Here is a 27,672-nt window from a genome sequence, read left to right on the forward strand (position 1 = left end):
TTTGAGAAATATCACAAGATTGAAAGTTTTAGAAATTCTTAACGCCTATTCTACTGGTCAACAGCTTTTATATTTATTAAGATTAAAAGAAAAAAAGATTCGTATTATTTCTGTAAAATGTGAAAACAAGCTAAAATCTTCTGCTACTGCTACCCTAGTCTGATTAATTGATTAAAAAATTTTTCCCATCTAAGTTTGAGAAAACATTTTTTTTTCTGATATGAAATGGAAGAAATTTCTTGTTAAGAAAGAAAGCCGATTACTTCAGATATGTAACATCAAATTTAAAATTTAACTTTCTAACCAATCGTAACTCGTTCTTTAATCCAGTTTGTTGTTATTATCAAATCCGGAGGCGATAGCCTTTCCATTTTTGCCATTCTTGCTGAGATAAACGTTGAAGTAGAAGAAGTATTTCTGCTTCTCGGCATCGCTCATCTGCATACCCTCACCGGAAGTGTCGGAACAAGCTCGAACCACCACCTCGCACTTGGCCGGCTTCGGGCAGACCGGACATTTGTTTTCGTCCAGTTCGGCGGCACCATTTTGACTGAAATGGCCACCACCCTCGGATGGGGCCGGCGTCGGAGGATCGCGACAGTTGAAGTACCAGGTGATCGGGTAGGCATTCATCCGGCTGCCGAAGCTGATGTAACGGATTTCCGGTGGCAGCTTTTCGTCGTTCACGGAGATGATCGGTTTAGCTAGCCCATCGATGTTGACCGTTATCAATCCCTTTCGAGTGATCCGGATGTGAACTTGGAAGTGTTCATCCGGGAAAAAGTTGAAAGAATGGCTGTGATGAGCAGACATCCGAAGCGTTTCCTTGTAGATGACTGTGTATACGTTGCTAATACGGATTTCGTAGGTTTTCTCATAATCCGGATGCTGGCGAGATCGGTTCTCAGCCGAGAGGAGGAATGCTATCTCTTCCTGTTTGTTCGAAAGCTGTACGTACATGATCAGATCGACGACGGATCGATCGGTGCGGTTGTTGCCCATTTCGTCGATGTCGAAGTACTCCTCATACTGACTGGTGATCGTTGTATGGCTATCGCAGTACTCTGGAACTGAAATGGGAAGCCGTTAGTTGATCAGTTCAAAATTAGTGTTCCTTATCGAACTATCATACGATATCATGTGTAAAAGAAGGAATTATTATATCGATATTTCAGAAAAACGAAGAAAAATCACTTAAGGACTCTTGACGAATTTAGCTAGACGAAGTTCAGAAATCAAAATGATCCTTCAAGTTTTTTTAAAGAAAACTACAAAATATTTTGTAAAAAAAATCATGTTAAATAATCAAATATTATGCTGTTAATCTTCCCAGAAATAGAAAATAGAGCAGCTTTACTGTGCACAGTGGGCCAGGAACCACACTTTTGCGGTCAAAATTGACTGCAGGCCAGAGGGTTCGTTGTAACTCATCGGTGTCTTCGACAAAGTTACTCGACTATATTTGCGCTATTGATGGATTTGAATTAGTTCTATTATTCTCCGCAAGGTGGCGCCAAAATCTAACTTTTTACAGAAGCAAGATACAGCCATGGTTTTTTCTACAAAGTTGTTCATTGTACCTTTCACATCATCATTTTCATCGTTCAGTTATTGGATGAATCGATGCTGGAATAAAAAGTTCAGCAAATTTTTGGCACTTTTAATCAAATTTGTAAAAATATTTTTTTTCAAAAATTAATTAAATAAACAGTTTTAAATTATTTTTTATTTTTGACATAAATTTTACCAAATGCGCTTAATCGCTTAATTAAGCATCACAATGGACTAAAGCAATAATAAAACGACGAAAATTCTTCTTTTCTACGATAAATGCGGATGTTTTCTTTTAAATAGGTCTTAAAATATGTAAATTTGTATTGAAAATTAACCAACTTTATTAAATTGTTTGGCAAGGAATCCACGAGAACCCACCGACATTTTTTACATGCGTTTAATCACAACTGTCACTTCTCGAAAAATGAGGCGCGCCAAACTGCTTGCAAGCAAGTTATTACAATTTGAAAAATGTATAATTTTAAACTTTTTTTTAGCGATTTTGACAGATAAAATCAGCAAAACGAATAAGTTTTCCACTAGAATATCTCATTTTAGTCTATTCCAATCGAATACTGTGGAAATTTAAGGTATTGTATAGCTAAAAACAAAAATAGATGAAAAAAACCCTTTTTTGCAAGGTTTCTTTTAATTATTATTTTTTCAACGTAAGTACACCGCATAGATCTTAACAATGTTCTACAAAGTTGATGTGAAAGATATAATGAACAACTTTGTATAAAAAACCATGCCTGTATCTTGCTTCTGTATAAAGTTAGATTTTGGCGCCACCTTGCAGAGAAAAAAAGAACTAATTCAAATCCATCAATAGATAGCGCAAATAGAGTCGAGTAACTTTGTCGAAAACACCGATGAGCTACAACCACTGACCAAACTGACTGGTCATTCGGTTTCCATTTTTGGCTGCTCGAAAAATAACGAGCAATGCCAATACCAGAGGCGCTTCGATCGATGTTTTAGCCCGGCTGGAAAATTAAACCAGACATTTGATAAATATCGATCAATTCAGACTACTCGAACGGACTGAACAGGTTGGAGTCCATGCTATTGTGTCAAATTTTTATGCTCGAATTGCTGCCGCGCAATGTCGGCGGTAGGAGGCTTTTAGACAAAATTTGAACGAAATTTTGTTTTAAGTGTCATGTCAGTGTGATCAGTGCTACAACGAACCCTCTGGCCTGCAGTCAATTTTGACCGCAAAAGTGTGGTTCCTGGCCCACTGTGTGGTGCAGGAAGAAACTGATAATACTTATAAGAAATTAACCAAGTTCATGAAGATCCCGTTCAGCTAATCAAATAATTGGTAAACGAATCATGAGGATGAAATGTTACAAATAATCTAAATTAACCACATTTCAAAACAATGCAAAGTGGTCCAAGATGGGATTTTCGATAGACAAAATTTTAAACAAATATAATGTAAGATGTCATTCGATCTAAGTAGTCTGGCTGGTGCGGACGTGTTTTTTCGCTTTTACCTCAAAGTGTTTTTACGCCGCTCTGCAAAAGTTAAAAAATTGCAGTTTTTCCACTAGGAGTGGTTTTTACTGGTTCGGTCGTCAATTGCCGAGCAGCACCAATTGGCACATATTAAGTTTTGCCACCATCATCAGCATCAAGACCATCGTCTTTAAGAACGTGCCCTTTGTTCGCTCCACACATCCGGGCTGCATACCGCCGGGGCACCCGATCCATCCGGATCTGAACACCGTCGTCATCGGGTAACGGAGGCACTGGTCACCACGACACTACTGGCGCAACACTACCAAAGTGTCAAGAGGAAGTCGTCATCGTTTGGAGGTCCACTTCAGCGGAGCCATAGAAGGAACCCCACGAAGGAAACGAGGAATTCAAGTTTGTTCGTTCATTATTTATTGTCTCCCTTTCATTTCTCTTCTACTATATCTCTATCATTTTATCTATTCGAAATTATTATAGATTCGTTGATATTTTATTACGACAGGCTATTTAGTCTCCGTAGTAAAATATGAGCGAAGGCGGGAGGTCAAACCCCGCAGTTTTGATGGATGTTTCGGAGAACTCCGTCAAAACTGCTGGGAAGTCCTCCCGACTCAGGGTCTACCCAGAGGACCCAACTTTTTCTGGTCCGTGGGTGGTCTATTTCCGGCCCAAATTGAAACCCTTAAATGTCATTCAGATAATGAAAGATCTGGCAAGATGGTTCTCCGTAACCGAAGTGTCTCGGGTCAGGCCAAACAAATTGCGTGTTGTTGTGGCAAATCGTAAGGCCACAAATGAAATTGTTGCTAGTGATTTTTTCCGATTAGAGTACCACGTTTTTGTTCCCTCTCGAAACGTAGAGATAGAGGGCGTGATCTCAGAAATACATAATGTCTAAAGGGGTAGGCAAATTCAGAGGCCTTGATTCGACTTCGGTCAAAATCCTGGATTGCCGCCAACTCTCATTTGCCACCACTGAAAACGGAGATAAAAAGTATTCAGCGTCAGGCTCATTTCGGGTAACTTTCGAGGGTACCGCCCTCCCTCACTATGTTTTGTTAAACGGAATGTTAAGGCTTCCCGTGCGTCTCTTTGTGCCTCGCCCAATGAGCTGCAAAAAGTGCATCAAAATGGGACACACGGAGTCCCATTGCTGCAACAAGGCACGCTGCGCTCGTTGCGGGGAAACTCATGAGGAAGGAGCGTGCTCAGCAATAGAACAGAAATGTGTCTATTGCGGGGGCTCACCTCATGATATCTCTGTGTGCGAGGCATTTAAGAGTCGCTGGGATAAGGAGAGGCGCTCTTTAAAAGAACGATCTAGTCGTTCATACGCTGCCATTTTAAAGAACGCTTCTCCCCCGATCCAACCTCAATCCAGTAATGTTTTTGCTGCTCTGCCAGTTGACGAAGTTGATACGGATTCATCTGATGAAGGAACTCCATTCGTCGTTCTAGAGAATTCCAGGAAGCGTACCAAAGGGCCTTCTGCCAAGATTAGAAGGAAAGTCTCCCCAGTTAGTCCTGCATTCAACTTTGGTAATAAAACAGCTGCTACAGATAAAGAAGTCCCTCCAGGATTCCGTATGAAAATAACATCTCTCAAAGACACATCAGCTGCAGGAACATCTCTTTCTTCTAACATAACAAATTCAGAATCAACAAACTCTTCAGGGGTTTTCAAGTTTTCTGACATTATTTACAGTATTTTAACATTCTTTAAAGTTTCTGACTCTGTTAGAAGCATTTTTACATCGATGCTTCCCATTCTAAAGACACTATTTCAGCAATTGATGCAAACTTGGCCCCTTCTTTCAGCGTTTATTTCTCTTGATGACTAATTTAACACGAGAGGTCAGAGATATCACTGTTTTACAGTGGAATTGTCGTAGTCTCATTCCAAAACTTGATGTGTTCAATTATTTGCTTCATAAAACTAGTTGTGATTTTTTTGCGTTGTCCGAAACTTGGCTTTCTTCTCAATCTAACATCTCATTCCACGATTTCAATATTATCCGTCTGGATCGTGACGATTCTTATGGAGGGGTGCTCTTGGGGATCAATAAGCGCCACTCCTTTTATAGAATTCACCTTCCATTATCAGGCGGAATTGAAGCTGTTGCTTGTCATACAACTATAAGAGGTAAGGACTTATGTGTTGTCAGTTTGTACTGGCCTCAGAGAGTTGCAGTGGATCGAAATCACCTAGAGGACCTGTGCTCAGTGCTCCCTGAGCCAAGGTTGATCCTAGGTGATTTCAATTCTCATGGAACTGTCTGGGGAGAACAAGTTGACGATAGTCGTTCTACTCTTATCTATGACATTTGTGACAGTTTCAATTTAACAATTTTGAACACGGGTGAAAAAACACGAGTACCTAAACCTCCTGCTAGACAAAGTGCAATTGACCTCTCACTCTGCTCAAATTCCCTATCATTTGATTGCCAGTGGGAGGTAATCCTTGATCCCAATGGTAGTGATCACTTGCCTATCAAAATTACAATCACCAATGGGGTCAACACTTCAAATTTAACAAATATGGCATATGACCTCACAAGACACATCGACTGGAAAAAGTACTCGGACACAATAGTTTCAGCTATTAATTCTATGGATGTGTTACCTCCGTTGGAGGAATACACCTTTATTTCTCATTTGATTTTTGATTGTGCGGTTGGTGCTCAAACCAATCCCATCCGAAATCCATCTGTTCGTCGAAGACATCCCAATCCATGGTGGGACAGTCAGTGTTCCAAACTTTACAAAGACAAATCGAACGCCTTTAAAGTTTTTCGGAAACACGGAACCCTGGATAACTTCAACACGTATTTTTCTCTTGAGCAGCGATTCAAAAACCTGATCAAGGGGAAAAAACGTGCGCATTGGCGTAATTTTGTGGGAGGTTTATCGCGGGAAACATCCTTAAGCACTTTGTGGAATGTGGCACGGAGCATGCGTAATCGTTCTTCCACGAACGAAAATGAAGAACATTCGCATAAATGGATTTTCAATTTTGCACGGAAAATCTGTCCAGATTCCACCCCTGTGCAAAAAATCATACGAAGTGTGTCTCCGAACAGATGCGATCTGGATTCCAGCTTTTCAATGATGGAATTCTCAATTGCTCTCCCTTCTTGTAACAATTCAGCTCCGGGAGTTGATAAAATAAAATTCAACTTGTTGAAAAACCTTCCGGATGCCGCCAAATTTCGCTTGTTGAATTTATTTAATCGATTCTTGGAACATAACATTGTTCCCGAAGATTGGCGACAAGTGAGAGTTATTGCAATCTAAAAGCCTGGGAAACCTGCGTCAGATTTTAATTCGTACCGTCCAATAGCGATGTTGTCTTGTATACGCAAATTGATGGAGAAAATGATTTTGTTCCGATTGGATAAATGGGTTGAAACAAATGGTCTCCTTTCAGATACTCAATTTGGGTTTCGCAGGGGCAAAGGGACAAACGATTGTCTTGCTTTGCTGTCTTCAGAGATACAAATGGCGTACGCAAAACGTGAGCAAATGGCTTCAGTGTTTCTAGACATAAAGGGAGCTTTTGATTCAGTTTCAATAGAGGTGTTGTCAGACAAGTTGCATTCCAGAGGTCTGCCTCCTCTATTGAACAACATCTTATACAGCTTGCTTTGTGAGAAACATCTGAACTTTGCTCATGGAGATATTGCAGTTAGAAGGATCTCTTACATGGGCCTTCCGCAGGGTTCATGTTTGAGTCCACTTTTGTACAACTTTTACGTAAGTGATATCGACAGTTGTCTCTCTGAAGGCTGCACTTTAAGACAATTCGCAGATGACGGCGTAGTATCTGTAACAGGAAATTCTGAGTCACATCTGTACAGGCCTCTACAAGATACTTAAGACAGATTGTCTTCCTGGGCTTTGGGGCTTGGGATTGAGTTCTCTCCACAGAAAACTGAGATGGTTGTTTTCTCTAAGAAACATAGACCTGCTCAACCTAAGCTTCAACTCCTAGGCAGAGCGATCACTCAGTCGAGGTGTTTCAAGTATCTTGGGGTTTGGTTTGATTCCAAGTGTACCTGGAGAGCCCACATTGAGTATCTGAAAGGAAAATGCCAGAAAAGGATAAATTTTCTCCGTTCAATTACCGGCACCTGGTGGGGAGCCCACCCTGAAGATCTTATCAAATTGTACCGAACAACTATTCTCTCAGTGATGGAGTATGGCAGTTTCTGTTTCCAATCAGCTGCCAAAACTCACCTCATTAAACTCGAACGTATCCAATATCGTTGTCTTCGAATAGCGCTGGGTTGTATGCCCTCAACACACACCATGAGTCTCGAAGTTTTGGCAGGCGTACTCCCACTGAGAGATAGGTTTTATTCATTATCTCTCCGGTTCCTCATAAGGTGTGAGGTCATGAACCCATTGGTGATTGCCAATTTTGAAAAGCTACTAGAGCAAAATTTTCAAACTAGATATATGACTAAATATCATGAATTCATGTCTATGCAAATTAATCCTTCATCGTTCTCCCCCATTCGTGATTTTCACCCTGATTACGACACTTCCTCTGTCCAGTTTGATTTGTCCATGCAGCTTGAAATTCGTGGGATTCCGGAACACCATCGTTCTGTTATTGTTCCCAGGATTTTTGAAGCAAAGTATGGACACGTCAATGCTGAAAAAATGTACTTTACTGATGGTTTTTTATTCGACGAGTGCTCTGGGTTTGGAGTTTTCAACCAAAGTTCTAGCGCTTCCTACAAACTTCAGTATCCATGCTCAGTATATATCGCTGAATTAGCAGCTATACATTGGGCACTGGACAGTATAGCAGCAAGACCTACTGGACACTTTATCATTGTTACGGATAGCCTCAGCTCTGTTCAGGCTATTCGCTCATTAAGGCCCGGAAAACACTCACCGTACTTCCTTGAGAAGATACGGGTATCATTGAATACATTATCTAGACGCTGCTATTCCATCACCTTTGTTTGGGTGCCGTCTCATTGCTCAATAGTGGGAAATGAGAAGGCCGACTCGTTAGCAAAGGTGGGTGCAGTTGAAGGTGAAATTTATCAGCGTCAAATCGCTTTCAGCGAATTTTACTTTTTGGTCCGTAGAAACGCACTCGTCAACTGGCAGCGCAAATGGAACGAGGATGAGTTGGGTCGGTGGCTTCACTCGATTATCCCAAAGGTGAGCCTTAAACCATGGTTCAATAGATTGGACCTGAGTCGTGACTTTATTAAAACATTTTCCCGTCTCATGTCCAATCATTGTGCTTTGGACGCGTTACTCTATCGTCTGAATCTCGCTAGCAGCAATTTGTGTCGTTGTGGTCAGGGTTACCATGACATCGAGCATATTGTTTGGTCGTGTGAGGACCATCTTACCGCCAGAGCGAATTTGATTGACTCCCTTCGGGCCCGAGGTAAACCACCTTACGTTCCAGTGAGGGATGTGTTGGCTATGGTAGACCTAGATTATATGTTCGAAATATACTTTTATCTTAAATCTATCGATCTACGCATTTAACTATCCCTTTCCTCTTTCTCCTTTTCTTTTTTTTTGTCTATCATAATTTTGAATAATGAACGACGAACTCAATATCTTGAATCCATAAAACGAATATATGGACAACAATGCGAAAATCCCTCTGTAAATTAAACTTAAGCAACTGTTGTACTAAAAATAATGGTCTCTCGGCTCCGTAAAACTAAGTGGTTTGAGCCGTTTCAAATAAACGATTTGTAAAAAAAAAATAATGTAAGATGTAGACGAATCACGAATCTTCAGGAGTGATGCATATCAAATTATGCGCTTTGATATTACGATATGAAACATTAGGACGTGTCAATGTTTCACTGATTTGACTTGCAAACTTTTTTTTGTTGAAAAGATAGAGTAAAATTGTACTGTACAAAAATGTACACTAGATTCCCAGCAAACATAAAATCGCATTAGAAATGATAGCTCAAATCGTTAACCATATTAATGCGAATCGCAATTCTTACCAAAACTATCGTAAAAATGATTACTTATAGTCGGTATAAATCGGATATGGTAAAAAGTCCGCCATGTTTGAAAATATATTCTCTCGCGCGGAACTCAAGTGAACTCAAGTGAATTATTGTTTTTCAATGCTAAATGACATGCCCCTATTCAACACATAATAACTTTGATCCGCGATAATGATATTTTCGATGTTAATGTTAGAGCGTGTCTAAAAAACAGTTTTTCGGCTGCAACTCATCATCTGAAGACATAATTCGTCTTAATCTTAAAAGTTCTTTGTTATTAATTTTGTCTCGCCAAATTCCCATCTTGAACCACTTTGCTTTTTTGAATCCCTTGAACAAAATTAAGATATTTCAGCGAACGTCGCTTTCGATTTGGGTCGTAGTTAAACTGTGATCCGATGTTAGGCTACGTAAATAAGTATTTGGTTGGACATTTTGGTATATTCATAGAAGCATTCTCAAACATTTGAAACTTGTTGATACAGAAAATTTCATTTTATAGAACAATCGAGATGTCAATTTTTTTAAAGATGAAATATAACTTCAAAGTTGAAACCAAGAAAAAAACATGAGTTGGTATGTTTAGGTGAATTCGTTCGAATGTGTAAACTTTGAAGCAATAGATAGAGGATTTTGTTTTTTTTTTCATAACAGAAAACTTAATGTTTCATGAACATTTTAGAAAAATACGTATTGGTTTTAAATGACAAGCATTATTTATTGAAATTTTAGTTTTATTTTATAAAGAGGAATTTTGCAGTTCATTTGATATGCAGAATGATCTTGTTTTTTTTTGTTACTGGATTTAGTATCCTGATACTTACTGTCGATTGCTCTGGAGGTTGAAATCGTAGCGAATATCAATAGCCAAGTTATTAAAATCGTAAATTTGGTTGACGAAGCCATCTGAAATTATATGCAAACAGTTAGTACCTGTGGGGTGAAATGGGTTAAAAAACGATGTAATCGATTTTTTTTCCTAATAACTTCCGTTATTGAACTCACTTTAAAACTGTAACAATGCAAGAAATGTTCGCAGCTAGCAAAGGTGTAAGTATGCATATATGGTTGAAAAATTTTGATTTTTGAAAAAGTTTAGGTCAAATGAAAATCGACCCATAGTCACCCTTTAGAGGGGGTGTCTATAAGCCTGTGAGATTGCCCGGTTTAGCCAGAATACTTAATATAAATTTGGGAAAATGTCCGGTCCGGCCCGCTTGCCCGGAATTCTCGGATTTTACACAGATTTTGAAGACAAATAAATGCTGGTGTTTTTTTCGATAAGACAATATTTCAATTGTTTTTTTTCTTCTTTTATACTGAAAAATTCATTGGTTTTGCTCGAGCCTTTTGCTTCCATCCTCAATTACAATTTTTTCTTGTAAATGTTACAGATTTTTTGCATCAACTATGCGCAAAACGCATTTTTGAATTCATTTGAATTTATAACTTCATGTGAAATAATTGCGGTCCACCGATAATTCACCCCTGAGAGTGATGAATTGATTCAATATTGCATCTCACAAAGGCACATAAATGATAATTATCATCCAGTTTTTCCTTCACCAAGTCACTTATATACACTGTAAATTTTTGCCTCGATTTCCAGCAAAAATAAATTGCTGGAAACGTTCAGCAATTCAGTTTTCGAATTTCTGGATTTTTTAGCATTCGGTTGTGTGCTTGTCATTTTTGCTGAAAAATCAGCAATCGGTTTAAATATATTGAAAAAAGGGAGGAAATAATTGTTTTATTGCTTATTATATGCACAGCCAAATCAAAATTTAATTTTGAATTTAAATATAAATTTTATACTAAATACAGCTGGTTGTGTTGAAAGAAATAGCTGGTTTCCAGCAATCTGAATTATTGATTTTCCAGCAATTTGAATTGCTGGAAACCAGCATTAACGTTTGCTGTTTTTTCCAGCAATTTAAAATGCTGGAAATTTTGCTGGAAAGTCAGCGGGACAAAAACCAACAAAATTTTGCTGGTTTCCAGCAAACAAAAATTATCTGTGTACAAAGCAATTGTTTGGAAACCATTTTATCTTCCTCATAAACCGAATCTGAAGAGATTTGAGCAAATAAATTGTATTGACATTTATAATTGGGTTTTATTAAGTTTTTAAGAGTTATTATGATGAAGTAAAGTTATGAAAAAGGTCAACAATTTAATCAAATCAAAATTTTTAAAGAACCTTTTGCGAAATCTGTCAAATTTCAATGCTTCTGAATTTATGGGAAAATTCTCTTGGGGAGATTAAATAAGTAATAGAAAATTTTATCAGAGTTCATAATGACAACACCATTTGCTACTTTAAACAATGCATAGCCATTTGCATCAAGTATTTGTGGCTTTGTGTACAATGAGATTTTTTTTCTTTATTATCGTGTTATCGATTATATTTTCACTTACATGCAGCGCTTAGGAATGGTTTGTGCAAAATTACACATTCGCCGGATTTTGTACGTCAATTAATCCGTTGTCGATAAAATTCGAAGCTCAAAACGATACACTGAAACTGGGAATTAGTCAGGATTTTGGATCATGTTGAGTTAATGTCCAACTAGAAGTTGTATTGTTTTTTTTACAGAAAACGAAAGGAATTTTTTTCTAGCATTGAATGCTACGATCGAATCTCGTGATACGAAAGTTAAAAGACTTGTATGTCAAAATGCCAATACCAATGAAAGAACACATCATTACAACTTAAGCGCTTTATCTGTATTCCGATCCGGAACTTGATTCCGATCTTGATCCTTATCCTGACGCATTATCTGATCTTAATTTTCGTTCTGAAATTGAACCAATCCTTACGCCCATCAAGAGGATTCAAAATAATTAGTAGTTTTAAAAAAAGTTGAATTATAAAACTTAAATTATAAATCTCCTCAATGTAAATTTGTGTAAATAACACTTCCGTTTAAAATTTTCTGCTTCCAGATGCGACTGAAACTGGACAAGTTAGGCACGGTGCTGCTGCAGCTGCTGGCCAGCTGCACCCTGGTTCTGGGTCACGGGCGACTGATGGAACCTCCGGCACGGAATGCCATGTGGCGTTTCGGTTTTCCCAATCCGGTCAACTACAACGACAATGAGCTGTTTTGTGGAGGCTATGCGGTGCAGTGGGAACAAAATCAGGGAAATTGCGGCGTCTGTGGAGATGCTTATCACTTGAAGGAACCTAGGCCGCACGAGGCGGGAGGTCCATTTGGCAAAGGGATTATTTCGCGGCAGTACGCCGCCGGGCAGGAGATTGACGTTGAAATCGAACTGACAGCGAACCACATGGGACGGTTCGAGCTGTTCCTATGTCCGAATAATAACCCTTACTACGAAGCAACTCAGGAGTGTTTCGATCGGTATCCACTGTATCTAACAGGAACCCGGGAAGTTCGGTATCTGATTCCACCGGAAGCTGGAAAGAAGGAAATCTTCCGATATCGGGTTCGATTGCCACAGTTTGTGACCTGCACCCAGTGTGTCCTTCAGTGGACATACTACACGGGCAACATGTGGGGTCGATGCGATAATGGAACCGAAAGTGTGGGCTGTGGAAAACCGGAAACGTTTAGGAATTGTGCAGATATCAAGATTGTGTCCAATACGGGTGCCGGAATACCGCCGGCCTTTGTGAATCCATTCCTGCTGTACTACAGAGATTATCGGGCGCCGGAATCGGAGAATCTGTTCCCGCTTGTTATTCGGTGAGTATGATCCTTAAATTTACTTTCCTATTCAATATTGTAATTTAAATTGCAACTAGGAAGTAGAAATGAACAGAAGGTGATTTATTCTAGTGCTAGTGAGTGTTTGAAAATTCAGGATAACTTCTTTCAGAATGATGTATGTATGTATAAATCCACCTTGGGTTTGCGGCAGCGCCGCAGTTATGGCCAAGAAAATAACCCACGCGACCATCTTGGCTACCACGCAACACAGTCATAACCCCTCTATGAGACTTTTAAGGGAATGGAATCGCAAGCAGAGGCACTTACGGTATCCAGGGTTAAAGGGGAAAAAGTCTCAAGAAGCTATAACCGTGTTGTTGACTAACCAAGATAGCATGCAAACTATAATCCCGCCGCCAAGGCTTCCGAAAAAAGAGTGCGTCCTTCTTTTACAAAAAGTAATCAAATACGATCATTTTCTCAACCATGCCAAATTCCCTTGACATAAATTAAGAAACGCCAAGTATTCGAAACGGGTAACAAGCACATACTGCTACCCGCTCCTTTTGCAAAACAAAGATACCCTGATGCCCCTAACCCATTTTTCGCTAATTAAATGTGCATTTATGTAATATAATATAATATAAATAATATAATACAATATCATATAATAAAATATAATATAATATAATATAAAAAAATATAATACAATATAATATAATACAATATAATATAATACAATATAATATAATATAATATAATATAACATAATATAAATATATTATGAGATAAGAATGTGGTTCATTTATTGTTTCCTGAAAAAGATAAAATACAGTGATTCATTCATCACTCAAAACAATAAGATATTCAAATATCAATACAAATAATTCTATAATCTGTAGGATACAAGAAAGGTGATAAGCTGAATATTATAAATCAAAGTGATCGAGATCTGAAATAAGGAGTTGATCAATAATGGAAAACTAAACCTTTTATTTTAGATAAAGAGTTAATAGTAATATCAGCTCAATCGGTCAATTTCTTCGTAGCTTCAACTGAAATTTAAAGAGGTTAATATTTCAGTTTAGATGCTATAATTTGGCTTCGCCAGTTCTGCTTATCTGAAAACAAGGGCATTTATTAATATTAACTTCGGTTGTGAAGATCAAATGTTGGTCAACACTACAATGACTAGGGTTTTTTTTTATTATAGAAACTTCGGAATCGAGTATCTGTTGAACAAATATTTGCTGAAAAAAAAGAAATAAAATAATAAAAAAAAAATGAAAATTAAAAATAAAGAATAAAAAAAAAAAATTGAAAAAAGGTTAAATATAAAAGAAAAAAAATAAATAACAATAATAATAAAAAATAAATATTTATTTTGATATAGGTATATATAAAAAAAATAATGAAAAGAAATAAATTTAAAAAAAATATCTTATATCTAAAAATGGAGGCGTTTTCTTTGTGATAACATCACGTATGAATGGTCGGTCGGAATGAAGTGAAATTTGGTATCCGAGGGTTTTTTGGGTCAGAGATGGTTTGTATAATACTTTCTAGAATCTCACTTTTTATGAAAGGGGGGTCCCCATACAAAATTATCTCTTCACATCTTATATATAAAAATGGAGGCGTTTTCTTTGTGATAACATCACGTATGAATGGTCGGTCGGAATGAAGTGAAATTTGGTATCCGAGGGTTTTTTGGGTCAGAGATGGTTTGTATAATAGTTTCAAGAATCTCACTTTTTATGAAAGGGGGGTCCCCATACAAAGTTATCTCTTCTTCACATCTTCTTATATATAAAAATGGAGGCGTTTTCTTTGTGATAACATCACGTATGAATGGTCGGTCGGAATGAAGTGAAATTTGGTATCCGAGGGTTTTTTGGGTCAGAGATGGTTGTATAATACTTTCAAGAATCTCACTTTTTATGAAAGGGGGGTCCCCATACAAAATTATCTCTTCACATCTTATATATAAAAATGGAGGCGTTTTCTTTGTGATAACATCACGTATGAATGGTCGGTCGGAATGAAGTGAAATTTGGTATCCGAGGGTTTTTTGGGTCAGAGATGGTTTGTATAATACTTTCAAGAATCTCACTTTTTATGAAAGGGGGGTCCCCATACAAAATTATCTCTTCACATCTTATATATAAAAATGGAGGCGTTTTCTTTGTGATAACATCACGTATGAATGGTCGGTCGGAATGAAGTGAAATTTGGTATCCGAGGGTTTTTTGGGTCAGAGATGGTTTGTATAATAGTTTCAAGAATCTCACTTTTTATGAAAGGGGGGTCCCCATACAAAGTTATCTCTTCTTCACATCTTCTTATATATAAAAATGGAGGCGTTTTCTTTGTGATAACATCACGTATGAATGGTCGGTCGGAATGAAGTGAAATTTGGTATCCGAGGGTTTTTTGGGTCAGAGATGGTTTGTATAATACTTTCAAGAATCTCACTTTTTATGAAAGGGGGGTCCCCATACAAAATTATCTCTTCACATCTTATATATAAAAATGGAGGCGTTTTCTTTGTAATAACATCACGTATGAATGGTCGGTCGGAATGAAGTGAAATTTGGTATCCGAGGGTTTTTTGGGTCAGAGATGGTTTGTATAATAGTTTCAAGGATCTCACTTTTGATGATAGGGGGTCCCAATACAAATTAAACTTTATTTGTTACGATTTCCATAAGAATCTATTGGCGAGCACAATGCAGTTAAGGACGTGTAGATGAAATTACACATTTATTACGATTTATACTTTAGAAGGTAAAACGAAGTTTACCGGGTCAGCTAGTATATATATATATCTTCATTTTTTAAATTTAGTTTCCTTTTGTTTAGTGATTGGCGGCGTAACGTTAATGTTGAAAGCTAAATACCTCAATAAAAATTCTGCTCCGGTTGCTTGACGATTCATTATTATGGAATATATGACATCTGCTAAATTGATTTAATACAGAACATTACTTTACTTGCCTAATTATTTACTTGATAGTGGTTTGTGCATCTGTTTCACTTTCTCCATCTGATATTTCACTATCACTCTTATTGTAAATTGATTCTACTCTCGATTTTAATTTTTCTTTGTCCTGGAGTAATTGTTCCCATTCTGAAAATTCAACATTCCTGTATTTCCTGAAATCCTGTTCAAGTGCGTTTTTCCAGGTAAAGCTTGGCCTACCACTTTTTCTGAAAGGCATTTTATATTTGAGTGCTATCTTGAGGGGGTGCAATGCATCCCTTCTTTTGATGTGGCCATAGTACTTAATCCTTCCTACTGTAGCTTTCCTATTTATAGTTTTACCTTTAAGCTCCTTCCTTATATTTAATTTTTTACCTTTTGTATCTCTGCATGTGTCCCATATCTCCTTCATTATCATTTTTTCGTATTTAGCTATCTGGTTTCGACTTCTTTTTGTAAGTGTCGCTACTTTTACCCCATATAACATTGAGCTTGCCAGCACAGTTACATAGATAAGCCTTCCGATTTCCCAAGAAGGTTGAAATTTCTTACAAAATTCTATAACATTCTTTGCTGCTCTTAATGTGTTAATGCATCTATTTTTGGTTGTAGCAGGTCTGTTTAGTGTACTGGTTAATGAAATTCCCAGATATTTTATAGTGTTCGAGGTTTTGTATGACTTTCCACCCAACTCTATTACATCTGGTACACTTCCTTGATTGTTGGGTAATCTTATGAGTATTTGGCTTTTCTGATTGTTTATTTGTAGACCAATTTCATCTAGTACCTCTTCTAATCTTTTCATAATTTTCTCAAGGTCTTTTTCACTTTCGACTATAACCAAAAGATCATCTGCGTAGGCAAGGATTAGTGGCATTCCCAGTTTCCCTATTTCCATTAAATTTATTTTAGGTATTTTTTGTGTTAGTTTTTGTAAAACATTTTGCATAATTAAATTGAATAAGTATGGAGATAAAGGACAACCTTGTTTAATTCCTTTGTCCCTTAATTTTTCATCTGTAAGCTGTCCTTGCCATTTAATTCTGATTTTGTCTACCCTTATGCATTCTAAAACCCTATCAATTAGTAGTGATGGGACTTTCAATTCTACTAAAATATTTTTTAGTCTGCTAAGTTTCACATTATCAAATGCTTTCTGGATGTCCAAGCTTGCAGCGTACATTTTAATTCCAGCATTCCAATTTTCTTCCAATACTCTCCTTGCAACGAATATGTGATCGTCTGTAGATCTTCCTGATGTAAATCCAGCTTGATGTAATCCTGCTTCTCCGGCAAAAGATATGAGTCTGTCGCGTATCCATTTAGCATATGGCTTGTAGGCGATGTTGCACAGACTGATGCATCGAAAGTCCTTAATTTCCTTGGGTTTTTTTATTTTTGGTATAGGTACTTGAATGGATTTCTGTAGCTCATCAGGGAATTTGTTATGAATCCACATTTGTTGCCACATTACAACAATTTCGTGCCATGTGTCCTTGTCGGCATACTTTAAATATTCCATTCGTATGCCATCTGGTCCAGGTGATTTCCCATTACAAGACTTTTGAACGATTGCATACATTTCTTCCTCTCTTGGTGGTTCGAGTAATGGACATGTGTCATGACTTTCGATTAGTTGTACTTCATCTCTTTGTCCTTGTTCATGAATTTGATCCCATTTGGATTTAGCTATGAAAGTGTTAAGTTTTTGTTTCTTGTTTAAGAAGTTGTTTAAGAACTTGTAGGACTTTTGTATTCTTACTCCTACTTCAAAGTCATTAAGGCTGTTATAAAATTTCTTAATAGCTTTCTCTTCGTGCTCTTTGTTTGCTACTTCCAATTCTTGTTTCCTATTATCTACAAGCAGCCTATATTTTATAAGGTTTGGATTTCGATTCGAGAGTTTAATTGCATCTTGCCAGCGTGCTAGTGCTCTTTTCCGTTTGGGTGTCAATGGAGGTTTGTTCGATTTCAGTGCCTTTTCAGCAGCCAATTTCATCCTTTTTGCAATCATCTCATATCTCCCCCCAATGTTCATTTCCTCCGCAATAGTATTCTCCTTTTTTCTCAGTCTTTTCATTTCATCTTTATACTTTTTATTTACAGCTTCATATTTCAAAACACTGGCGTCAAGACTCCTTAAATTTCCTTGATTTGTTTTAATTTGTTTGTAATTCTCTGTCAAAATTTCGGTTATAATAAGTATGTGATCAGTGCTAATATTAGTCCATAATCCTTTAATAAGTTTGCAGAAAATCCCATTTCCCATCTTTTTAACGACGTGATCAATTTGACTGGCTCTATCCCCACTCTTCCAAGTAACTTTAACATTTTTACCAATCTTTGACGATATAAGTTGGAGGTTGTTCAGATGCAGGAAAGTCTTTAGGTCTTGTCCGTTTTCATTACTTTCTTCAAAGCCCAATTCCGATCCCAGCAGCCTTGCATCTTCCACTTCAACGTCATTCCTGCCAATTTGTGCATTGAAGTCCCCTAATATTATAATCTTATCTTCCCAATTTCTATTCAATATTTGCGCCCCTAACTTAGCAAAAAACATATGAGGCTTTTTATTTGGGGCATGGACATTCACCAGTAGTATCTGGAAATTATTGTGTATAAATACTTTTGCCATCAATGCATTTTTATCTATTTCTTCTACATCTTTTAATTGAATGTTAGATTTTCTCTTTACGAGAAACGCTAATCCCCTCATTTTATTTTGACTATTCTTATTTATCCACCAGTCATAGTGATCTGTTTTAATTCTATTGCCTAATGTGTTTACTTCTTGCAGTAGCCCTATGTCTATCTTATGATGGTGTAATGTTTGGTCTATTTGTTTTCTTTTCCCTTCATTTGAACATCCTCTTACATTTATTGACCCTACCTTTACTATTTCTCTTCCTTCGATATTGTTTTGTATTTTGGTTCTTTCGTTGTTATTGTAATCGTGTTTACTTGTTTTGTGTTTTCCTCTTTCATGATCATCTATTCTTTCTTTATTTGTAATGTTGTGAGTACTAAAATCTGCTCCTGTGTTTACTCTGCCTTTACTATTTTTCGAAGTTTTTTCATCTTCGCACTTATTATCTACTGCCTGGGTTATTTCATTATTTGTATCTTGTTCTATTCCAACTACACTATCGTAGTGATTTCCGTTTACGTATAGTATGTTGTAAATAAGTTGTTCACTCCTTCCCTCTCCAATAACTATCTTTGGGCTGTTGGCATTGTGAACCACAATTCTAACTCCCATCATCTCTGAATACGCAAATAATGACTCAAAACCTAACCAAGTACCATGCTTCCTTACATCTTCAATAAATTTCTCAAAGCCGTTGTTTTCAAGGCTTTCTTCTAGAAATGGTTCAAAAATTTCTCTCTTATTGTTCATGTAATCTGCAATTGTATTACGCCACTCCTGAATTTCTTCTTTTGTACAGACGTAGTTCGGATTTTCTTTATTCTTTTGATCTAGAATTGCCTCAACCAAGCAGTTACCTTCTTTTCTCATCCTTTTAACTATCAACATATTGTTTGTTCCATGTTCTGTCACTATGTCGTAATTCTTATTTCTTTTTCGGTTGATATCATTTTCATTCCTCTTATCATCGTTCTTTCTTTTTAAATTATCGTTTGTTTTATTCGTTAAAATTATATATTCCTCATTTTCAGCTTCCGTTTGATTATCATTCAGTCCCCTCTTCATTGTTCCTTTCCTTGTTGTTTCATTGTTGCCCTCGATTCCTGCTCGTTCTTTACTTTGCATGATATTTCTATCACAGTCATTTGAGTCACACTTTTCCTTTAACTTTCCATTTTTGTCTTGTAATTCACTTCTGGTGTCTTCTCCATCCCTGTACTTGTCATCTCTATCGCTTTCAGTTTTTTTCGGTTCGACTACATTTCCGCAAAAATCTCCCTTTTCTTCTCCTATCTCAATTTCTGCCTCTGCTATGCTGATAACGCTTCCAAAAATTAGACCTTCGTCATTTTCTTCCGCGTAAACCACTATTTCTTTTCCTTCCCCCACCATTCCTCCCAGTTGCGGCTCTATAATATGTACCTCATCCCTCCCGAATGCCACATTTATTTTGCACTTGAAAATCTCTGATACAATTTTAAGGACTTCTATCTCTAAACCACCAACTCCTATCATTAATCGTTCTACAATATCTCCATATTTCTCTTCCTGTATGTTCTTTCTTAGAAATTGAATGAGCACTCTTCTGAACATTTCTTCACCATATTGAAAATCTTCGGCACATTCCACACCAACTAATAATAGTTGATGCATCAATGACAAGATTAGAGAATGATTGGTGAACTGCAGAATGAGCAGATCGACTTGTTGAGACTTTCGGACTTTCCAAAAGAAATTCATTTTAGCTTCTAAAAGGTAATTCAAAATCCGTTGTACGGTGAAATAAAATACGACAAATGGTAGTAAAAAATTTAAATTATAATTGAAACAAATGAATAAGTTGAATAGTTCCTAAATTCAATAATACAAAAAGCAAATGTTATGAATGAAGTGTATGTTATATAAATTTAATGTTTGAATAAGATGAAAGACAATAATAAAACGATGGATGCTAAAATGAGAAATAATTAAGCAAAGGTATGATATATTTTATTGTTCTTAAAGTCTATCATAAAGGTATGAAATGTTTTGTTTCGAGCGCACGTTATGTAAAATTATTGGTTAAATACGATGGCTGAAAAAGTAATAATAATGATAATAATAATAGTAATGAAAGTAATAGGAATAATAATAATACTAATAATAATAATAAAAATAAGCAAAGAAAGAAGAAAAAGAAACGATGGTTGAAAATATTAGTAAGAATAGTAAAAATGTAAATTAAAAAATTATTAGTTTTCTTTTTTTTTTTTTTTTTAATCTATCATCAAAAAAGAAATTTTATGTCTCAATTGAAAATACTTGTTTTGCTGAAAAGGGCACAAGATAATTATTAAAATATATACCAAATAAATTTTTATAGGTGTACGCCAAAAGATTCTCCTGTGGCGCTGAGAGAGAGAGAAGACAATTTTCGAACGCTTCCTATATGCTCCTATGCCTCTGCTGTGTGAGATTTTTGCCTACTTACCGGCCACCTTTCTTACTCACACTCTTCGCCACTTCGGTCTTGGTTTTATGTTGCTCGCACACGGATGTACTCCCTTGCCGTGACTCTATCTTGTAGGATAACTTCTTTCAGAATGATATAACAAAACTGTGTTGAAAACTATGCACGCCATGCACGACATGCCGGAGATAAACTTAAATTAACGAGACAAATCCATAATGAGCCTAAATTTCGTTCTCCACCGGAAAACACAATATTTCGGCATTCTTTATTTAAAAAATTTCTAACAATTTTCTACAAATTTAGTGCCTTTAAGTTAATTTTAGCTACTACATAATTTAGCTGAACCAAGTTTTACTATCAAATTTGTAACATACACGTTCGCAGCAAGACCAAAATCGAAATAACTCTAAATAAGCTTGCCAAAATTTTTACCAAATGTTTCCAGGCCAGGCGTAATTCGGGCACTGGATTTCAAAATTTTTAACTTAAAATCCGGGTAATATCTGAAAACCCAGAAATAGTTCAACAAAAATCCGTAAGATAAACATTTGATACATTTTTTTCATCATAACACAAAAGGAGATTTTAAATTATATCGTTCCGGGCCGGACATTTGATTTCAAAAATTGTCGGACAAAAATCCGGACAATATCCAGACAAATTGAATAAATCCGGGCATAATCCGGGCTTTTTTCAATGATATTCGGGCAACCGGGCCGAACCGGATATTTTCGAATTTTGTACCGGGCAATCAGGCAACTTTAGTATAATAGGTTCCAAAAAAATCCGCATATGATTATTTGGATAAAACTTTCTAACAACATTCCGTTTTTGAACGCAAAAATTTGAAATTATAACCTTTCAATTTCAGTTTTGTGGGTTGGGTTTTACAATGAGGGCTTAGTCGAGCTGTTATGAAAGCAATATATTGCAGCATTTTGAACTCCACGATCGCTCTGGTGTGGCTTAGTAGAACTTATTCCACAAGCCAGCAATGGTTGCTACTCCGTGATTGGCTGAGGCTCTCGATTTTGTGCAATGTCATAAGAATGATGATTGGGACAAGCAACTCATTCTCTATGCACATAACTGATGCTTCCTCTTTCTACTTTAATAACGACGCCGCCAAGCCCTAGGACTTGGAAGGCTGTGCTCGAAAATGACACAAGTGTTATATAGGAAAATTTTGCTCTTCTCAAATCTAAATTTATGTCAAAAATTGCTACTGTAACTGGTCTTGAAAACAGATAACAATGGGTGACATCAAGAAAAGAATGCTGTCCGTTTCCTGGAGAATCCTGAGAGCAGCTAGTTCAGGGATAATCGAAATATTTTGCCTTGGGAACCTTAAATCTTATTCAAGAAACTGGTGAGTCCGCTGCTTGAATTTTTCGCTGATGTAATATCGAAGTTTCATTGTACCGGTTTGTAAATATTTCCATTAAAACAGTTAAACCGATCCGAATCGTCACTTTATGGTTAATAACGGAATCTGTAGCTGATTCCAATCTTTTATACCATAAGGTTATCAAGATATGGCCCATCTTCTGATTGCTACTGCTACTGCGCTTACTTCTTTTAACCCTCCGTTTCATGTTTTTTTTATTTTTCCTTAAACATTACTTTAAACAGTTGGAATTGATGTGTACATCAGGAAAAAAAATGAAATAAAATACGATTTTTCAATTTTTCCATACATTACCGTGAAAGCACCAATGGCCACGCACATTCAACTTTAATCTTGATTTTCTCCGAAATTCAACAACGAATATTTCTATGTTTTGCATCTTCTGTTACCTTTGCTAAGTATCTTTCACTTCCCATACTTGAAATCGATATAATCTGCTTTTTGAGGTCAGGAAAACAATAAAAACTAACATCGTTTGTGCCGGATACCATTTTTTCTGTTGTTCTTAACAAGTGAGCTAAGCGGGTCCCTTTTTGTAGTTCAGTTTTTTTTGTGTTGAATTCGAGCACCTCGGCAAAATTTTTCGAACGTAAGTTATTTGTAGCTTGATAATGAATCATGTGTGAAGAAAAGTGAACAGTTTGAAGGTCCTGTTGCGGAACAAATGACAATTTTGATATTTGCGGCAATTAGTACACTTGATTTTTTAATGTTTCTATCACCGCGCACGGAAAGTCTTCTAATATTTTTCATCAGTTAAACGTAGAGAAATTCTTCGAGAAGTTCACAAAGGTTACATAAGATTAATCAAAATTTTCTATCACATTCCGACTGAACCGACTGAAAAACCACCATTTTTAGACACAATACCAGAAGAAACGATTATCTAATGAAAATTGCTACCGAGTGTTGGAAATTTGAGGTTAGAGAGCAATACGGATCTGTTTAGTTTTAGTTGGTCAATTTCCTCGTGGATTTTCAGACAGCTCGCCGGATGTGTGATAATTTATCGAAATCGGGAACGAAAACATTGTTCCAAAATATCTTCCGGCAAAATAATGCTTCTTAAAAATGACGTCTCATACTAATTCAGCACCAGACTAGTTTCAAACACAATAGAGAAAAATAGGAGTTTGATGTGTGAATCATAAAAATCCTCACCTGAGAATATATACAATAACATTTTGATATGTTTTGATACCTTATTTAATGTTTAAACCATAATTAAGAAGCCCGAGTCCATATTGGTACACTTGTAAGCGGCGATTAAAACAAGCATCATATACGTGCGCGGCCATTGGTACACCGCAACTTTTTACAAATTCGCGTTTTTTGTGGCGTTGCAATTAAAAATTCCTTGCTTTTAAATTTTTCCCTTAAAGTACGTAAGTTTTACTACGTGTCAGGGCTTTTCTTTTCCGAATCGCACAAAAAATTATTTTTGTACCGCACAGAGAACATTCATCATAGCTTGAATTGGTGCCTTCACGGTAATTGTTGCAAATTTGCTACTTTATGAAACGAAGGGTTAAAAAAATCTGTAATCAAATTTTAAAATTCAAGGAACAATCGTTTATATGTGATTCTGTATGAACGTTAAATACTGAAAAAGAGTTTATTTAATTGTTACAATTTGTTGTTTCAAGCTTCGCTCGATTGATTCGTTAACTTTCCATTTTCCAAAACCCTCAGTAAATGCACATGTTTAAGATTAAATTTTAAAATCCTCAAATGCTATCGAAAATAGTAATGAATATGAGTATTATTTTAACAAATTCATAATCATCGTAATCTTCTCACATTATAACACACCCCTTATAATCACATAAAGCGTTTGGCAGGGAACTCCACGCTTCATTCCTCCCTTGGTCCTGTATCTTTTGCGTTTTTCATCACATGGTAGGCCTGGCCATAGTAGTATCTGCAATGCTTGTTCTACGTATCAGATGCTATGTTGAAAAGAAAAATTAGGAACTCAAGTTTCTCATTTTCCAGGATGCACAGGATGTTTTGGCCACGTTGGTGTTAGAACAAGAAGATGAAGAATAACGGCACCGGCCACGTCCTAAGAAGTCAATAGATAGAGAGGAAAAGTAGAGGAAAAAATTTACACGAATGAACGGGCTCACCGCGAATGCAAAACAAACTGCCAATCCTTCAAGATGTTGGAGGAATCCTCCAGGAAAAAGCTTGAATCTTGAGGGGGAGTTATTTTACGAATGTTCCGAATATTTGCTTGATTGCTTCCTCTCAAAAGTTTACTCAAATTTTCGGATTTCAATTTCTGTTTTTGATGACAGAAAAAAACGTCCTCTTCACTTGGCAACTGCCTTCCAAGTCAATTTCAGTTTTTTTTGTTCCATTTTGGAAACAAAGTGGATAAATGCGGGCAAAATCCGGACTATTTTTAACGACATCCGAATTTTGTATCAACATGTTCGTCGCCAAGCGTCGCTCACTAAATACTTCGAACTTCGAAAAGTCGGCACATCAATACGAAGGATTGGGGTTTCCGGATTGGATCTGCAACTAGATAAACTCGTACCTCGTAGGTCGAAGTGCTTTCATACGACTGGGCTCTGTGAACTCGTCTCCGTTTCAAATAACATCGAGAGTGCCCCAGGGGAGTCATCTGGGACCTCTGATATTTCTCCTCTTCATCAACGATTTGAATTCTATTCTTGAGTCGGAAAAACTGCTGTAGGCCGATGATCTCAAAATTTTCCGAACAATCTACTCGTTAGTCGATTGCTGCGCTCTCCAAAAGGACATAGACTGTCTTCTCACTTGGTGTAGTACAATATTAAAAAATCCCTTACTGTGCTGTAGCTAATATTGAAAACCAAAACGATAACTCCAGATTGCATATCACGATGTAAAAAAATCAGTTTGTTCATACAGTACTCGCTCGGATAAGCTAATTTCGTTTTGTTGAAATATTTCCAAAAATTCAAGTTTTTTTTTAAGATATTTGTCAAACCGGATGTTTTCTTTTCCATTAAGCACAACGTTTGATCAAAATTTGATGTGCCCATCTCGCCTCGTGTGCCATCATACCCCTAACTAGTGGTATTAAAAATTAGAACTAGGATATTCAATTAATTTGGAATATTTTAACATGCTGAATTTTTTCTCGAATGATGTTTTTCGTAAGATGGCTGCACTGGATGAATCGAAAGGAGCTGGACCGGACGGCATTCCACTACTCATGGTTAAAAAATGTGCTGCTTATCTTTCTGCACCAATTTCGATCATCTTCAACAAATCGAGGATGGATGTATTTCCCGGGTCCTGGAAAATTGCCTCGATAACCCCAATTCATAAAGCAGAAAACATAAATAGAGCAGAAAATTATCGAGGAATTTCGATTCTGAGCTGTTTTCCGAAAGTTTTTGAGAGCCTCGTTTACGATGTGTTGTATCAAACTGTGCATCATACCATCTCTGAAGATTCATGAAACGTAGATCAACGACCACCAATCTCATGATGTACATTTAGAAATTAGTTGGCAGGCTAGATAAACGTAAACAATTCGACGCCGTATATATAGACCTGAGTAAAGCCTTTAATAAGGTACCACATGATTTGGCTGTAGAAAAATGCGGCGATTGGGGTTTCCGGACTGGATCTGCAACTGGATAAACTCGTACCTCGTAGGTCGAACTGCTGTCGTACGACTGGGCTCTGTTAACTCGTCTCCGTTTCAAATAACCTCGGGAGTGCCCCAGGGGAGTCATCTGGGACCTCTGATATTTCTCCTCTTCATCAACGATTTGAATGCTTTTCTTGAGTCGGAAAACTGCTGTATGTCGATGATCTCAAAATTTTCCGAACGAAGAGATTGTTAGTCGATTGCTGCGCTCTCCAAAAGGACATTGACTGTCTTCTCACTTGGTGTAGTCAGAACGGTATGGCTCCCAACATAACCAAATGTACTACCATTACGTTCACTCGACAACGAAGGCCTATTAGTTTCGAGTACAACATATCAACGACTATCCTGAACCGTACATCGGTCGTCAAGGAGCTTGGTATTACTTTGGACAGCAATCTCAGTTTTTCTCAGCATATTTCCACGACAGTAGCCAAAGGTTTTTCGGTTCTTGGCTTCATACGACGGAACACGCAGTATTAGTCTGAAATCGTTGTATTGTGCTCTTGTGCGCAGCATTCTAGAATTTGAAGTGCAAATTTGGGCTGTACAATCAAAGAAATCGAGAAAGTACAACGATGCTTCGTCAGATACGCATTACTTCAACTACCATGGAGCAACGGATTTGAGCTTCCGCCTAACGAACAACGGTGCTTACTACTAAATCTACCGACGCTGACATCAAGGAGCGTTTTCCTACAACGCCTCTTCATTTTCGACATCATGCAGAATAACGTGGATTGTCCGGAATTGCTGTCGCTCCTGCCGTTTAATGCTCCTTTAAGAACAACCCGGTCGCAGGAATTGCTAAGACTTTCTCACCGACGAACTCTATATGGTCAGAACAATTCTTTAGATGTATGTTGTGCAAAATTCAACGAAATTGCTAGTGAATTTGATTTTAATTTGTCGAAATCTGTGTTTAAATCTAGGATAGGATAGTTTAATCTCTGTAAATAATTTGAAGCATCTGCAAAGATTGTTAAATAAATAATTTAAAAATCAGAATTCCATGTTTAGAAAACATGAAAACAAAATCGAATTCTGAATTTATTGAAGCTTCACCAGGCAAATACACGCTGATAAGATTCTGATTCGATTGATTTAACATACGAAACTGGAATCGAAAAACATCAAACGACATTAAAAAGAAATTTATAGCTCCCATAAAACCCATGTTTTCCTCAACATTTAATTAACCATAATTCCCAGTCATTTTTATTCCACACTCAACGACCGTGACGACCTCCGTTCTTTCTATAAACGGGTAGATCGTTCTGGAAAACTTGGCTCTTTCCGTTTTTGTTATCCTTTTTCTACTGTCTCACCACCAAACGGATACCTACCTCAAGTCTTTCCAGTTAAACAACTGTACCCAATCAAAGTGACACCTTATCCAGTCCTCAGGAAATCCGTGCAATGTCAATTGAAATCGCAAAAAGGCACGCAAAATGCGCCTTTTTGGCACCAAACACCAGTATTTAGTTGCTTTTTAGCGATTTTTTCGTAATCCGTTTCAAAGCTATCTAAGTAGCCATAGCACGAGGAAAATAATGAATGGTTAATCAGTGGAAAAACTGTGTCACGAAACTGCACTACTCACACCACCACAGCCTACTGCAACCGGGTGAATGAAAATTGAACTTTTCGAGAAACCGGTCCGATGTCCTTCGCGGTGCCGAAGCAAGTGACCCCCGACCAATCAAAATTTTCCCGCAGCCTGCTGCTGTTGGCTGCGGCTCCTGGATGTAGGCAGTGTTTCGGTGAAGTTTTCCGTGGAATGGTTCAAGAAAAACGTGATGCGTTAATTGATTATTT

At 37.1% G+C, this 27,672-nt stretch overlaps 2 protein-coding genes across 2 annotated transcripts in view; one reads left to right on the forward strand and one right to left on the reverse strand.

The window, feature by feature from the left end:
• LOC129738848 (uncharacterized) lies at positions 1-27,534 on the reverse strand. The gene is made up of 4 exons (XM_055730153.1): positions 27,458-27,534; positions 27,201-27,380; positions 9,863-9,944; positions 1-1,070 (listed from the first exon to the last, which is right to left on the reverse strand). The coding sequence occupies exons 3-4, from the start codon at positions 9,942-9,944 to the stop codon at positions 322-324; spliced, it is 831 nt and encodes a 276-aa protein (XP_055586128.1). The 5' UTR covers positions 27,201-27,380; positions 27,458-27,534; the 3' UTR covers positions 1-321.
• LOC129738845 (uncharacterized) overlaps positions 1-27,672 on the forward strand; it is a 166,262-nt gene that overhangs the window by 131,063 nt on the left and 7,527 nt on the right. The window contains exon 3 of the mRNA XM_055730151.1: positions 11,985-12,748. Within this exon, the coding sequence (XP_055586126.1) occupies positions 11,985-12,748 (764 nt within the window). The remainder of the gene's footprint in view (positions 1-11,984; positions 12,749-27,672) is intronic.

This window comes from Uranotaenia lowii, chromosome 1 (assembly GCF_029784155.1).
Source record: "Uranotaenia lowii strain MFRU-FL chromosome 1, ASM2978415v1, whole genome shotgun sequence".
Taxonomy (NCBI): domain Eukaryota; kingdom Metazoa; phylum Arthropoda; class Insecta; order Diptera; family Culicidae; genus Uranotaenia; species Uranotaenia lowii.

What these genes read in the sequence shown, in the direction of transcription:
- LOC129738848 (XM_055730153.1), bottom strand. Translation starts at nt 9,944, where the DNA reads ATGGCTTCGTCAACCAAATTTACGATTTTAATAACTTGGCTATTGATA. An exon ending in AACCTCCAGAGCAATCGACA is followed by an intron (nt 1,071 to 9,862) that starts GTAAGTATCAGG and finishes TTCCCATTTCAG; the next exon opens with TTCCAGAGTACTGCGATAGC.